General features: G+C 30.5%; 2 protein-coding genes across 4 annotated transcripts; one reads left to right on the forward strand and one right to left on the reverse strand.

The window, feature by feature from the left end:
- The first annotated feature begins 589 nt into the window (after positions 1 to 589).
- LOC127290723 (uroporphyrinogen decarboxylase) lies at positions 590 to 2,721 on the forward strand. 3 transcript variants are annotated; one of them, XM_051319491.1, is made up of 7 exons: positions 590 to 681; positions 1,007 to 1,304; positions 1,459 to 1,617; positions 1,792 to 1,953; positions 2,022 to 2,159; positions 2,244 to 2,417; positions 2,487 to 2,721. In XM_051319491.1, exons 2-7 carry the CDS (start codon positions 1,008 to 1,010, stop codon positions 2,625 to 2,627), a joined length of 1,071 nt encoding a protein of 356 aa, XP_051175448.1. In that variant the 5' UTR covers positions 590 to 681; position 1,007; the 3' UTR covers positions 2,628 to 2,721. The 3 variants fall into 3 exon arrangements, with proteins under 3 accessions (XP_051175448.1, XP_051175449.1, XP_051175450.1); XM_051319492.1 differs by lacking the exon at positions 590 to 681 and adding an exon at positions 692 to 790; XM_051319493.1 differs by lacking the exon at positions 590 to 681 and adding an exon at positions 730 to 754.
- Positions 2,722 to 2,781: 60 nt separating this feature from the next.
- Positions 2,782 to 15,391, reverse strand: LOC127290715 (zinc finger protein Xfin-like). The gene is made up of 6 exons (XM_051319480.1): positions 14,781 to 15,391; positions 10,900 to 11,034; positions 10,598 to 10,808; positions 9,971 to 10,367; positions 5,018 to 9,890; positions 2,782 to 4,943 (listed from the first exon to the last, which is right to left on the reverse strand). Exons 1-6 carry the CDS (start codon positions 14,913 to 14,915, stop codon positions 4,071 to 4,073), a joined length of 6,624 nt encoding a protein of 2,207 aa, XP_051175437.1. The 5' UTR covers positions 14,916 to 15,391; the 3' UTR covers positions 2,782 to 4,070.
- Positions 15,392 to 15,490: the final 99 nt, after the last annotated feature.

The raw sequence follows: 15,490 nt of genomic DNA on the forward strand, positions 1-15,490 counted from the left end.
AGCACATGCGCCGCGCAAAAAAAGCTTCTAAATCAAAAGCTTAAAAGCTTTTTTATTTTTTAAAATATTTTTAGGAAATTACTCTTTTTTTTAACTGTTTTGCGTTAAAACTAATATTTATATTTAAACAATTATGAATTACATTTTTATATATAATTGAAACAATTTTTAAATAAATTTTCAATTTTTGAGGTTAGAAAAAAAAATTAAAATATTTTAAGTTTAGAAAATTTATAAAAAATAAATTAATTTTAATAAAAAATGATAATTTAATAAACCTGCTTAATATTATAAAATAATGTTAATCTCACTTTGCTTTAGATTTATTTTTTTAAAGATGTTTAGAGAGATCAAAAGTTTATGCACGTGGATATGTTTAACCGGTTTTATGATATATTACTTAATATAAATAATTACTTATACATTATAAATACTGTTATAATTACATTTTTTAACTGTCACAATTAAAATTCGAATTCTGTACATTTTTCCCAAAAAAAAGTTTTCGAAAATGTTATTGAAATAGAAATAAATTTAAAATATTCTTATTTGTTTTTTAATAATTAAAAAACATTAATTTGCCCTACAGCGCCATCTATTGGCAAATTGGAAAACTTCAGTACGTCATCGATCAGCTGATTGTGACACGTGTCTGAAGAGGTTATTCGGCAAAAATTTAAGGTATTTAATTCATTGCTCTATATTTATTATTAATTCGTTAAATGTGCAAAAAGTCCTGTTTTTATTAATCATAGTAATTCAATCTTAATTATTCTTCTTTCTATCATAAGTAACTAAATTTAATTTAAATTTTAATGTCATTCGGGTTAAGAGTTTTTCTTTTTTTTTTTTTATTATAAATGACGATATTTCTCAAAAAATAAAATTTTGCTCAATAATTCATTCTTAGAATGACTGGCATTATTTTCTTCACAAAAATTAAAATAATCTACTGCAATTCTTTGTTCTGTGTATGATATTCTAAAAAATATATATTTTTTTTCAGAATGATGGAACATAATTTTCCTTTATTGAAAAATGATAGAATTCTTCGGGCAGCTAAAGGTGAGGAAGTTGATAAAATTCCAGTTTGGATAATGAGACAGGCTGGTAGATATTTACCAGAATTTAGAGAATTAAGATCAAAACATGATTTTTTCACAATTTGCCAAACACCAAAGCTTGCCTGTGAAATTACACTTCAGCCAATAAAAAGATTTGATTTAGACGCTAGTATTATATTTTCTGATATTTTGGTTATTCCTCAAGTAATGGGAATGATTGTGGAAATGAAACCTGGTGTTGTAAGTATAAAAGTTTTAAAAATAATAACAGAATTTTTTTTTTTATTTAATTAGAACTCGATGCAACTACTTGTGATTGTAGTTTTTATATTAAATTTATTTCTCTTGAGAATATTATTCATTTTCATATATAGTTAGAAATTTTTTTTTTTAGGGTCCTGTATTGCCAAATCCACTTTTAGATCCAACACATTTGTCAAGATTAATTTTACCAAATGTTGAAACTGATCTAAAATATGTTGGAGATGCAATAACACTAACTCGTCATAAACTTGAAGGAAAAGTTCCTTTAATTGGATTCTCTGGAGCTCCAGTAAATACTTTAATATATTTCAAAGAAATAAAAATGAATTTCGAAATTTTAGAACTGAAAAAACATTTTCACAAGCTGAATTTTCATTTTATGATGAAGTAATTCTAAATTTAAAAAAATCCAGAACATAATTATTTTAATGGGACCGTTTTTTTTTTTTTTTTTTTTTTACAGTGGACATTAATGTGTTATATGATAGAAGGAGGTGGAAGTTCCATGATGTCGAAAGCTCGTCCTTGGCTTTACAAATATAGAGAAGATTCTCACAAGTTATTGCAAATGATCACAAACGTTATTATTGATTATCTTGTGTTACAAGTTAAAGCAGGAGCACAAGTAAGAATATAATTAAAATAATAAATTACAATTTCTTAATTATTATAAATATTAAATTCTTATTATAGTTGCTTCAAGTATTCGAAAGCAATGGAAATTTTCTCAATCTAGAACTCTTCAAAGAATATTCCTTTAAATATTTAAAACAAATCAGCGAGAAAGTTAAAGAAAAATTGGATGCTGAAAATATTCCAAAAGTTCCAATGGTATTTTGATGTTTTAATTTAATTTTAAAATTTTATAATGTTATTCTTTTATAATCAATTTTTTTTTTATATGTCAATATTTAGATTGTATTTCCAAAAGGAGCCACTTTAGATTCATTGGAATTATTGGCGAAGGATCAATGTTATGATGTAATAGGTCTTGACTGGACTGTAAATATTCAGGAAGCCAGAGAACGATTAGGAAATAATGTTACTTTACAAGGAAATATGGATCCTTGTGCGATGTTTGACACTAAGGTAAATATTATACAATCTTTTCGTTTCTAAAAAAAAAAACAACATATTCATAAATTATTTTTGTTTCAGGAAAATGTTTTAAATCGTGCAACCGAAATAGGCAAAAATTTTGGTAAACATCGCTACATTGCCAATTTAGGTCATGGTATTTTGCCAGAGACTCCAATAACGTCTGTAGAATCATTCATTGCAGGTGTTCATAGTATTTAATTATAAAAAAAAAACCTTGTTACTATTTTTTTTTTTGACATTTTAGTACTTCATTGTAATTTTAATATATTTTATAAAAAATTTTCAATTTTAATTATCAGTTTAATTACATTTAATGGATATTAAAAGGGGAAAATTTGACAAATTCATAAAATAAGTGCAAATGACCTCAGGCATTTATTCAAAAATTCGTTTCTGATATAACAATTGTTAGCCTTGGCTGTGTCAAACTATATATCTTTTTCAAATGATAAGTTAAACTATTTTTTTTTTTCATCGCGTGATTAAAATATGACGCCCTTTGCGTTTTATCCGTGAAAGATTTGGAAGTTTCATTTTTTTTTTTTGTCTTTATAATATATTCTTTATACATCAGTTTAGCAAGTGGCTTATCACAATAAACATTTTTTTTTTTTATTAAATTAAATCTTAATTATATGTAATAGAACATAATTGATAACATCAGTGGAACTGCCTTTTTAAAATTTAGGCAAATCTAACCGTTCACACATAATTTTTGCCTTTCATACCTTATTTATAGTTCTAAATATATTTTGCATTTCACGTATAAAGCTAATCGCTTTTTCACTGTTGGCTCTATGCTACATTATTTACATATACGAAGTATAGAGCAAATTATTGATAAACAACATTCACTCGTTAAATTTTGTTAAACAAGAACCTGATTGGAAAAGTGTTTTTTTTTTTTATCACCAAAAGGAAGCCACAATAAAACTTGAAACTTTCAAAGGAAATACTTTTAACACAATAAAAAGGATTGTGTTTCAAAAATAATTCTTACATCTTACTATAAAAGTCCATTCTCTCGCATATATATTTTTTTTAACAATTTACAAATCAATCAATCAGTAAAGAACACAAATTGCGTGCAAGTAAAATATACTAAATTGTTTCGAAACTTTGGAAAATGATATCGCGTATATACTTATTCAGGAACTGGAAATTGTTTCTTTTTACAAGTAATAGTTTTACTCGATATTTTTTTTTTACAAGTTTCGTCTTAAAATACTATACTTAAGTCAATATTTGACAAATTACTTGAAAGAAATAAATATAGGGATTTTTTAAGTCTCTTAATGAATTGAGACGAGTTCAGGAATGAAATAAAATTTTTTTTTTAGAATGGAAAAACGCAATATAAGTAAGAAATGTAATCAAAAGTTGGGCATAGCACAACATAAGAAATATTTTCGTCAACATTCCCTTAATAATAAAATGCCCATACGACTTTTAAGCGTGACAGTTAGGGCCCTTTTTGTCCAGCGAAAAATTTACACTCTTAATAATTTAAATTAACTTACTATACAATAGTACGTGTGTGTGATTTTGTGTAAGGTACATAGGAAATGGTTAGTGACGTTTTCGTGGTCCCTCTCAAGCTCATCTTACGTCACTTTGTCAAATATTTGAGTTTTTGACACTTTAACTTTTGGCACTCATTCTTGACTCTTCCGATTCACCATCATCAATTTTATTTTCATCTAATTTTTCATTCTCTATCTTCTCATTATTTTCTATTTCCTCACCAGTCAAAATATTTGTCTCAATAATATTTTGGTCATCAAGATTATTATCATCATCATCATCATTATTTATATCAAAAGTTCCATCGGTCATTCTCTGATTATCTTCTTCTTCTTCTTCTTCTTGTTCTTCTTCCTCTACTTCTTCTTCATCATCATTGAAGAAAGTATTTTGATCATGTGGAACTTGTACATAATCAGTTTCACCATCAAAATCATCTTGATAAACATATTCAGTTACTACTTCACGAATTAAAATAGGATTACCTTCAAGATCCTTACCAACAGTTAAAATAGTTTTATTTAAATTCTGCATGGAATGATCCTCATTGTTAATATCTTCTATATTAGTTTCATCTTCATAATTTTCTTCTCCTATAATTTCTTCTTCAATGAGAGAATTATTGTCGTCTAATTCTCCTTCAATTTCAACATTATTTTCCATTTGAAGTTCTTCTGCTCCTTCAATTATAACTCCCTCCTCGACTTCGTCAAAATTTTCTACAAAATTGTCGGACATTATCTCTGACTGTTCAATTGTATCATTTACAATTTGTTCCTTTCCAACTTCATATAATTCTTCTTCATCATCTTCTTCTTCTTCTGCAGCTTCCTCCTCCTCCTCTTCTTCTTCTTCACCCTCCTCCTCTGCTTCTTGTCCCTCTTCCTCTTCTTCTCCTCCATCCTCGACATTCTCATTATTACTTTCTTCTTCCGTTGCAATAGAATCTTGTGTTCCTTTATCTTCAAATATTTCTTGATTCATTTCATTCTAAAAACAAATAAAAATAATTTTTATATTCTAAATCAAAAAAAAAATAAAATATTGCTAAAAAAATATTATACCTGAAAATCCATCTCTTCTACTTCCTCTCCTTCTTCTCCTTCTTCTTCTTCATTATGATCATCATCGTCATCTGTATTTGTACCCGAAATATCCTGTTTAAGTTGTGCACTTTCTTCATAGATACACATTTTATTTTCATCATCACTTTCAGAATCTGTTGGATCAGCTTCAGTTAAATTTATTTTCGAATTTTTCAAATCATTCTCCATCTTCATTTCCAAATTTACCATAGGACTTAATTTATTCATTTCATTAATCTGACTAGTCATATCTTCATCTTGCGAAGGCAATAAAGGCATCATAGGACTCAAAACTGGTGGTCCCTCATCATCAGAATAATCCATACTATCCATTGTTTTCTCTGGTTTCATTTCTAAATTTCCAAAAACTGTCGAATCCTTTGTATCTGATTCCGATAATGTCAATTCTGTTTTAATTCTTCTTATTTCCTTTTGTTCTTTAATTGTTGTTTCTTTTTCCTCTTCTGATTTTACACGGGAATTAATTTCATTTTCACAATCATCCGAATTATCAGACTCTTCATCTTCACTATCACTTGTACAACTCAATTCTCCAAGTCTACTAGTTGTTCTTGATTCAGGTGCAGTTCCATTCTCTTCATTTTCATTATCCTCATTCTCATTATCATCTTCATCCTCATCATCGTCACTCGAACTTGATGAACTATCCGTTTCTGAATCATCCGAATCATCAGAACTACTTTCATCATTATCAGAAGCTTTCTCTTCACCTTCAGAACCAAAATCTGCCTCCTTTTCTTCTCCCTCGCTTCCTTTCTCATCATTCTCAACTTTTTCATCCTTATTCGCTGCATCGTGCCGAACTCCCAAACCTGATTGTCTACCCTCACAATTTCCAATGTGTTCCTTCAATTTATCATCAGTTTCAAAGCTGCGTTTACATTTGTTGCACATTGGATTATTCTTACAATTGATATGAATGCTCATATGCAATAATAATTTACTTCTTGCATTATGATATCTTCCACATATTTTACAAGTGAAATTATTTCCTTCACATGATAATAAAGCTTGATGGGCAGCTTTTAAATGATCAGCTAAATCCTCATAGGTCTTACACAATTTCAAACAAACACCACAAGTAACAGCAGCTTCCGTTCGATGAAAACGAATTAAATGTTGCCACAAATGTTTCTTTGCTGGCCATTGTTTTCCACAAACCTCACAAGTACATTCAGTGTTTGTTGATTCATCATAAACTTTTCTTGAATCTTTTCTTGAACATTTATTGCTACTTGATGATGATTTTATCGATAAATTTTGCACCGGCCTTTGTCCTGATAATTGCATATTAATATCTTCAAAAAGATTGAAATCTGGAGTATTTAAATTATCCACATCATCATGTTCTTCGTTTTTAATTTGATTATTATTCTTTAAATGAGCTTCGAGAATTGATGTCGAAAAACTGGGAACTTCACCAATTGGCAGACAACGACAAACAAAAAGATGATCATGATATAATTCCTTTGAATCAAATTGTGAATTACATGATTTACATACATAACATTCTTGATCATTTATTTTCTGTTCAATTGTAAGATTACGACAAACAACAATATGTTCGTAAAAATGTTCCTTCGATTCAAATTGAACATTACAAGGTCTACATTCATAGTTGACGTGATCCTTCATTTTATGTTTACCGCGAGAATCAAATTTCATTTTTTTTGCTGAATGAATTTCATCCTGCTCGTTGGAATAATAAGCTCGTGCATCATAATCGTAATCAGATTCAGATATTCTTCTCTTATAATCCATTGAATAATCTTCAACAGGCTCTTCATATAATTCCATTTCCTCTGGTTCTTCTTTCATCACAATTTCCAATGAATCATAATGACGTTTGCGTCCAATTTCCAAACGATATTCATAAGTTGCTAATTGATCCTTAGGCACATTATGAACATGCTCATAATGATTCTTCATATCCTCTTCAGTGATAAATACAGCCAAACATTGTTTACAAGTTTTAAAAACTTTTCCATGACATTTTTTTGTATGATCAAATGCTTTCCATTTTGATGCATATTGTTTACCGCAAACTTGACATGTATTTGGTTTCAAAAGAATTTCTTTATGTGAATCCTCAACATGTTTTCTTAAATCTTTTGGATCTTTCATTGGAATTAAACAAACACCACAAGAAACACCAATTTCATTTCGATGTAATGACAAAACGTGCATTTTTAATTTTAATTTATTTTCCACTGTATCACCACAAAAATCACAAACATTCGGTGATGTATGATATCGATGATCTTTTTTATGAGATTCAAGATCCTCTTTAGTACGGAATAATTTTTTACAATTAGTATAATCACACGTAAGATCTGGATGATTCATATGATGAACACGATTGTGTGTCATTATTGCCAATTTTGATGTGATTGTTTCATTACACAAATGACAAGTATAACTACTATGATGATTCTCAATATGTTTTTGAAGACTTGCTCTGTCTTTAAATATTCTCTCGCAAGCTCGACATCGTGTCAAAAGTGCTCCAGGATCTTTACGATAATTCTGACAACCCTTCATATGACGTCGTAATAAATATCTTTTATGAAATCCTTTATTACATTTTTCACAATGATGAAGAATTTCATCCTCAGGAATATTGACTTTATGATTCATTGATTCTCTCACATTATTCTTCACCTCCGGTTCATATCGATGAATTTTTGCAATATGCGCCGCTAAATGATCCCTCGATGCGCTTGTTTTCAAACAAAATCGACAAGTCACATCCTTATGACCTTTATGAACTCGATTAACATGCTTCCATAAATGTGACGTTCGTCCATAACATTTATTACACAAATCACAGGGAAATAAACTATGTGTCATTCTTCGATGATTACAAAGATCCTCCAATGATATAAATTTCAAATCTCCACACATTTCACAACTAAAATCAACTTCCGTTGCACCATTATCAAAACGTCCTGTATCATTCATATATTCACTTGGATCAGGATTTGCATTACCATCACCATCGAGACCATGAATTTTTCTATGTCTTGACATTTTTGATTTATTCGAATAAGGCCTTCCACAAATATCGCAACTAAAATCACCATTAGTTAATGGCCAATGATTTGTTTTAACATGTGAACTTAATTGCATAACATTTGGAAATACTTTTAGACAAACACCACAAATTAATGGAACAGTATCGGAATGAACGCCCATTACATGCTTCCAATAATCAACACGACTGCCCCATAATTTTCCACATATTTCACATGTATTTGGCGAACTACCTTGAATCATATGATGTTGAGCATGTTCATTACGTAATGATTTAGTTGCAAATATTTTTGCACAATCTTCTCTTTCACATTTTATTGATGGCTCATTACCATGTACACTTGAGACATGTAGCCAACGTTCCCATTTACTTGGATATGAACTTCCACAAAGTTCACAAATAAAAAATAAATGATATTGTGCCCTATTTCCATTTCCATTTGAACCTGGACCATTGCCATTTGATGCCGATTCACCAATTGCAACAGCTGGATCGGATTTATGAGCATTTCGTTGATGTCTTATAAGATGATCTTCATTTGGAAATGATTTATAACAAATATAGCAATCAACTTTTTCACTATCTTCAATTTCACCATCAATTTGTTCGTTTCCTTCATTGCTATTTAAATTTTCATTATAATAATTGCTATTCAATTGAACAAAACTCGCGGGATCATAGCTAGGATCAACATTGTGAATTGATACATGTGTTATTAATTTTTTACGCGAATCATGCTGTCGTCCACAAATTGTACAACTATAGCGTCTTTGTTCTGACATTAAAAGTTTTGAACCACCATGATACATATTGACATGATTTAATAATTGGGCATTGTCAGAGCAAATTTTTAAACAAACACCACATGCAAATGCGGCAAATTCTTTATGCGTTGCACGAATATGAAGCCACAATGATGCTCTATCATTAAAATCGCGAGTGCAAATTTCACACACAAAAACTGTTTCAATTTCAATCATTTTATTACTTTCCGGTTGTTGTTGTTGTTCATCTTCATCGTTTTCCAAAATTGCATCCGGCGATTCTTCTCTTTTAATTGTTAAATTCATCTTACCATTCGTGTCCTGTTTTTTATTCCACTTTTTCAAACATCGATCACTCTCAAGAATTGGATTTGGATCAACGCCATGAATTGTAACAATGTGATTACCCAAAATTGATTTTTGCGCAAAGTCCTTTTCGCATAATAGACAAAAATATGGTTTCTCCATTTCGTGAGTGTGTTCGTGTTCTTTAAAACTTTCCAAAGAATTAAAATTTTGTGAACAAGATTCACAGTACCATCGTTTTTGTACATCAGTCTCACTATTTTCATTTTGTTTCTTCGATTTGGAATTAATTTTATATTTCTCATCATAATTTCTCTTTAAATTATCACCTTTGGTAAGTGCCTGTTTAAGAATTGTGAGTTGTGGATTTTTTGCAAGTTTTGCTTCGGCATTTTTATATTCCTTTGATTCATCAGTTGATTCATTACTTGACATATCTGATGTATCAACAATGTGACTTCTTTTCAATTTTTCTATTATTAAATTATTTGGCAATTCCTTTTGTTGAACACCAGTACAAATTCGACTGTGTTTATTAAGATCCGTTGTATTTGTATACATTTTTGGACATGTTTTACATTGATATTTATTTTCCGGTTGTACATAGGAAACTGGTAATTCCGGCGGAAGTGGCAAACCAGCGTGTCTTGATCTAATATGTTCTTCTAGATTTCCTCTCGTTGAATAAATGCGAGAACAGTAACTACATGTTACCGCAGGATGTCCTCTGTAAGATTAAGATAAAAAAAATACAAAATGTTAAAAATAATCTAACATAGAAAAAAAAAAGAAAAAAAGAATAAGTACCTGTGCGTCGTTGAAACATGACCCCATCGATGTTTTGCAGTTGAATAAGCCTTATAACACAAGTCACATTGATAGGGCCTTTTGTATGATGTATGATCGTCAGTGATAACTTTTTCACCGATTACATCACCTGCGCCAACATGTATTCGTGCGTGAAGCGACAAATGACCTTTTGAGCTGAATGCCTTGTTACAAAGTGAACAAACATAAACTTCATGTTGCTCTGATTTATGATGCAATGGTCTTGCATTTTGCGTTCGCGTTGATACAATTCCACCTCTTATATTATCTTCAATATCCTCTGTAACCATTGGTGTCATTTCCAAAAAATCACTTGGATTCATTTCCATATCCATTTCGTATTCCTCTGATTTTCTGTCCTCTGCATCGTCAACTCCTGTAATTAATTCAATTTATTTTGCTTTTTTTAAAAAATTATTTTTATTTACACAGAGAAAAAATGGAAAAACAAATAAACTTTTTACTACTTTAAAAGTGAAATGTTCGTAGTTTCTGACAATTTTTACTCCGAAAATAGTAAAATTTTACTATTTCTTAAGTAAAAAATTGCTAAATTTTTACTTCATGTATTTTAAAAAATTGAGATCTTAATTTAAATAAATATACCTTCTTCTGTACCACTTTGTTCCAAAATTTCTTCATCGTCATTATCAGCTTCGCCATCAGAATTGAGTCTCGGTGGTGTTCCCAACGCTGCATTTGGATTAACTACGGGGGCTTCTGGAATAAGTATTGGCATATGTTGTTTTTCTTTAAGAAGTTCAGTTCGTAATTCTGAATAATGTTCCGGTGGATTTCTTCGATTCTCATCATTTCTCTGTAAAAATTTCAAATATTTTTTCAAAAAAAAAAAAAAATTCAAATAATTTCGATAATTAGAAAAAAAAATACACAATTTTACAACTTACATCTTTATCATGAGGTAGACACCTTTCTAAAAGTGCAACTGCATTCACACACGCTGTCCTGAAGTCGTAAAAATTTTCTAAATTGTACATGCAACGATAGCAAAGACACTTTGGTAGGCGATCATTCTCTGCTATCTAAAATCAAATAAAAAAAAAGAAATACATTCTTAAATGTATAATAAAACTCCAAGCCATCTTCAAATATCGGTTTTTTATAATAAAAAATCAACATCAATATTTAAGGAATGTCAATTAAAAATCTCTCATAGGGAAATTGAAAGTACCACTAGCGCCAGGATTCATTGATAACGAGAGCCGTAGTGGAGAAAGTAATGCCTTACTATTTACTATATGGGTCAAGGTGTGTGTACTCGTATGGAATGAGTCACTGATATATACCAGGTGATCATATTAAATCTCTTTCAATTTCCACTTCAATTATTTTTTTTTTTTATGTAAATGTAAACAAGGAAACAATGAAAAAGTTTGCAAGACTCAAAAAAAAAAAAAAATTCATTTTCAGTGTTTTGTAAAATTTTACAATATTTTGAATTTATCACTCAGCAGCACTAAATAATAAAAATGATATAAATAATTTTTATTATATATCATTTTTATAATTATAGTTTAATTCTAATATTTACAAAAAATCTTTTATTTCTAAATTTAAAAATATTATTATTAAATTGTAATTTGAAAAAAAATAATTGGAGAAAAAAAAAGAAAAAAAAAGCGCAAATATCTTAAAGGGACATTTCAGGTCGATCGTATTCCCACGTTACGTGATGTTGAGCCTCTCCAACCCCCCTGTGTAACTTTATCGATATTCCGAGGAGTCTGGACGCAAAAGGGAGAGAAACTCGTCGATTCTTGGGTTTTATGAAGCAAACACAGAGAGAAAGAGAGAAAGAGAAAGACCCCAGGTGCAATCTTATGGCCAGGTGATGCCTTAGAGGTCGGGTCGGAGGGAAAGGACGGGACGTGAAAACCAGGCAGGTAATTAAGGAGCAGCGGAGCGTCAGGTCAGGTAGTTTAGTCCGATTTTGTTGTTGGCAAGGAGAGAGAGAGAGAGAGAGAGAGAAACAGAGAAAGAGAGAGAATATGATAGTATTGGTGATTCGGTATAGAACGCGACGAGGATGCGCCATGCAGGAAGCCGGGTAGTGGTCTGGTGTTCTCGGGACCAGGGGGCGATCCCCGAGCAGCAGCAAACAAAGAGAGAGAGAGAGAAAGAGAAGAGCAAAGATAGAGAGACCGGGGGAAGGAAGGGGAAAGGAAAAGACACGGCCGGACATGGCAGCAGCAGAGACGAGGAGAGACGCCGACGCTTTTTCAATTGAGTGACGAAGAGGCACGACAAACTGCGTCTCTCCATGTAGCAGGCGATCAACCGCACCCGGCTCAACCAAGAGAGCCCTGGCCACGGCCCCAGAACTGCGGAGATAAAGGCCAACTCACTTCTCCTCCGTGGTCTTCAATTCCACCTCTCTATAACGGGTGTTCAAATGACAACTACGTTTCTTCACAAATTACATTTGCCTTCTTTCATCAATAATCTTCATATATGACTAATTCATCATCCTTACGTAATCAAATATAAATAAATAAATGCTTTCAATTATTTCAAAGGCATTCAATATTCATTAATAACTGTAAAAGAAAAAATTAATAATTAATAATCATTTAAAAATTGATCGTAAAAAATATTAAATTCAAAAAATAATATGATTGATATAAAAAAAAAGTATAATTTGAAATTAAATAATTTTAAAATTTACTTTTTTTTTTTCTTTAAAAAAAAAGGTATTACAATTTTCTAATAAAGAATTCATTCTTCCATGAAAATATCATTTATTTAAAATGTTGTTGAACTATATTCCTGTTATTCAATATAGTCTTCACTGAATCTTTCTTTACGTCAACACCGTTGCCTTTGACAGTTCCCAACGGGGTAAAATCCTGTGTGAGTTTCTCTGAAGACTCCAACAGGATGAAACCGCTGTAAGGAAGCTATCGGATTACAACTTGTACCTGGTGTCGCAAAAATAACTATCTATTTTTTCCTTTAAAAACCACTTTCTTCAATTTACAATTAATTTTTTTTTTTTCCAGAAATCTCACGTGAATGAATCAGATTCACTATCTTAATGAAGTTAAGAATCGCTTTGGTAATTATTTTTCCAAGTTAGACCTTGACGTAAAAATACTGATTATAAAAATATTCTCTGGAAAAATAGAAAATACAAGATATAGTCAATTAAATTGTCAAATTTATAAATTATAATATTCATACAGGTATTTTCTCAATATATTTTTTTAGAATTTACGTTATAGAAGAAAGCAAGATTTTTTTTTTTTTTTTTTTTTTTTTTTTTTGATGCAATATAGACAGGGTGATCAAAGGAGAAGATTCATTTCAAACTTCAGAGAAGGTAATTCGTAGACAGAAGTGAAGGTCCCTGGACTTTCGTCAAGGCAAAGAACGAGGTCTCTTCATATAACAGGAGAAGAGATTTAAACTTCAGAATTTTATTTAAAAAAAAAAAATATCACACGTTCATGAATAATTAAAAAAAAAAAAAAAAAAATCAAAATATCAAAGAAGCGTCAGTTTTCTATAAATAAAATAAATTTTTAAAAAATTTCAAAATCTTATTAGTTGTGCATTTCAAAATTAATAACAATTTATTCCATTGAGATCTCTAGGTATAATGTTCTCAAAAGAATATTTCAAATAAAGTACAAAACAAAAAGTAACAAGAAATTGTAATAATTAATTAAAAATTTATTTTCCCTTCAACATTGTTAAATGTAATTAATTATTTAAACTAAAATTTTCATTAAAATTTATATAATATTGAATGCATATTGATATATCACAATAGAAATTGATAAGAATGAATTATACAAAATGCTTCTTTGTTAAAAAATTGTTATCTAAAAATCCCAATTAAATTAAATCTTCTCCAAAACACGTAAATGATCGAAAATTACATAAGAAAATTTTGCAAATTTAAGAAGAGAATTTTTCTGACAATTTTAAAAGACTATAAAGAAACAAAATCATATAAAAGAATACAAAATTTTAATTACACCTTTACTGTTTTGTAAACTGAAATAAACATTTTTTATAAATTGCAAATATTGTGTCAATTTGTAATAAATGAAGTTCTAAACTTAGCTCTCTTTTTTTTTGCAATACATATTCATTTTCAATAAAAATTTTAATAAGTATACATGGTTAACAAAATAATTTCCAAAAGAAGCAACAAAACAAGGTTAAATGTTATCAACAAATGCAACTTTTAATCGAAGGGTCAAATTAATAAAATTAAAAAAAAAACTAGACAATCTTTACAAAATCTGAATTGTTTTAAATATCTAATTTATTATTTCCCCTATAATTAAAAATTAGGTCTATAAAATTGTGACATTTGAACAATTAATTCACCAGGTCTCTGAAAATTAAAAGAAGGTAGAAAAAACAAAATGTCTTCCGTGCGAGAGGCTAGCCTTCGATCGCGGATATACCTAACCACGTCGATGCGTACTTTGAGCAATTCGATGACAATTGGAAAGTAAGCCGTGGCAAGGGGCTGACGAGTCTGGAAACGAGAACAGGGACGTGGGCAGATACGAGGCTATACACTACGTAGGTAAATGTCTTCAACTCGGACATGAACAAGATCGAGGCCGTTTTCGATATGCGTAGGGGAATTTTATTAGTCAAGAGGAAAGAATCTCGAAATGAAATATAAGATAACATCCGGATATGAATTCTAGACAATCATATTTTTTGTAATTCTAAATTGACAATAAAAAATAATTAAACTAAGAGATAATTTTATTATAATTATAATGAAAATGAAAGCAAATCTTACCTTAAACGGTAGGCAGGCTTGTATTTTGTCAATTAGTTGACGATTTTTGCCTTCCTGGCCGAAAAGATCCATCTTGACGGCATCGTAGGAGGCACAGAGTCTGCATAATTCATCATAACGTTCTCTTTGCTCCATTGTCGATTATTTGTTCTCCGTAACAAAGAGGTTCTTCTCAATTATACTTTGATGTGAAAAAGGACACCAATTTTATTAGTAGCACTGAATCGTTCCGAGGACTTGGGCCGACTGATCCGCGCACTAGGCACCGCTCGAAACAACTGACCTCTTCCTCGCGGCAAATTTCTTGCCTGCACATATAACCCAGAGCTCCGTCAATCGGACTGGGCTTTAGACTGATTACATTTTCAAGATCCTGACTTGCAATTACTCGATTCACTACGTATACACGCTTTTGCTTTTTATTACTCACAAATTCACTGAACAAAAATGACAGATTACTATTTCGCACAAGCGATCAACCGACTGTTCTGGTAGGTACCACCATCTTGTATACAGAGTCACAGACACTTGTTTCGATCGAAGTGCAGGGGTCGTCGCCGGCGGTACCGAGGAACCATCCTCCACCATCCGCGAGGACAATGTTTTTTTTCTCGCTTGCACGTGTTGCAAGATGGCGCCTGACACTCCGTGCGCCCTCTAGTTGAAATGGCGCCATTTTTCAAATTTATTATTTAAAAAAAAAATATTTT

The sequence above is a fragment of the Leptopilina boulardi genome, unplaced genomic scaffold (genome assembly GCF_019393585.1).
Source record: "Leptopilina boulardi isolate dan_hultmark-lab unplaced genomic scaffold, ZJU_Lbou_2.1 LbouV2_123, whole genome shotgun sequence".
NCBI lineage: Eukaryota > Metazoa > Arthropoda > Insecta > Hymenoptera > Figitidae > Leptopilina > Leptopilina boulardi.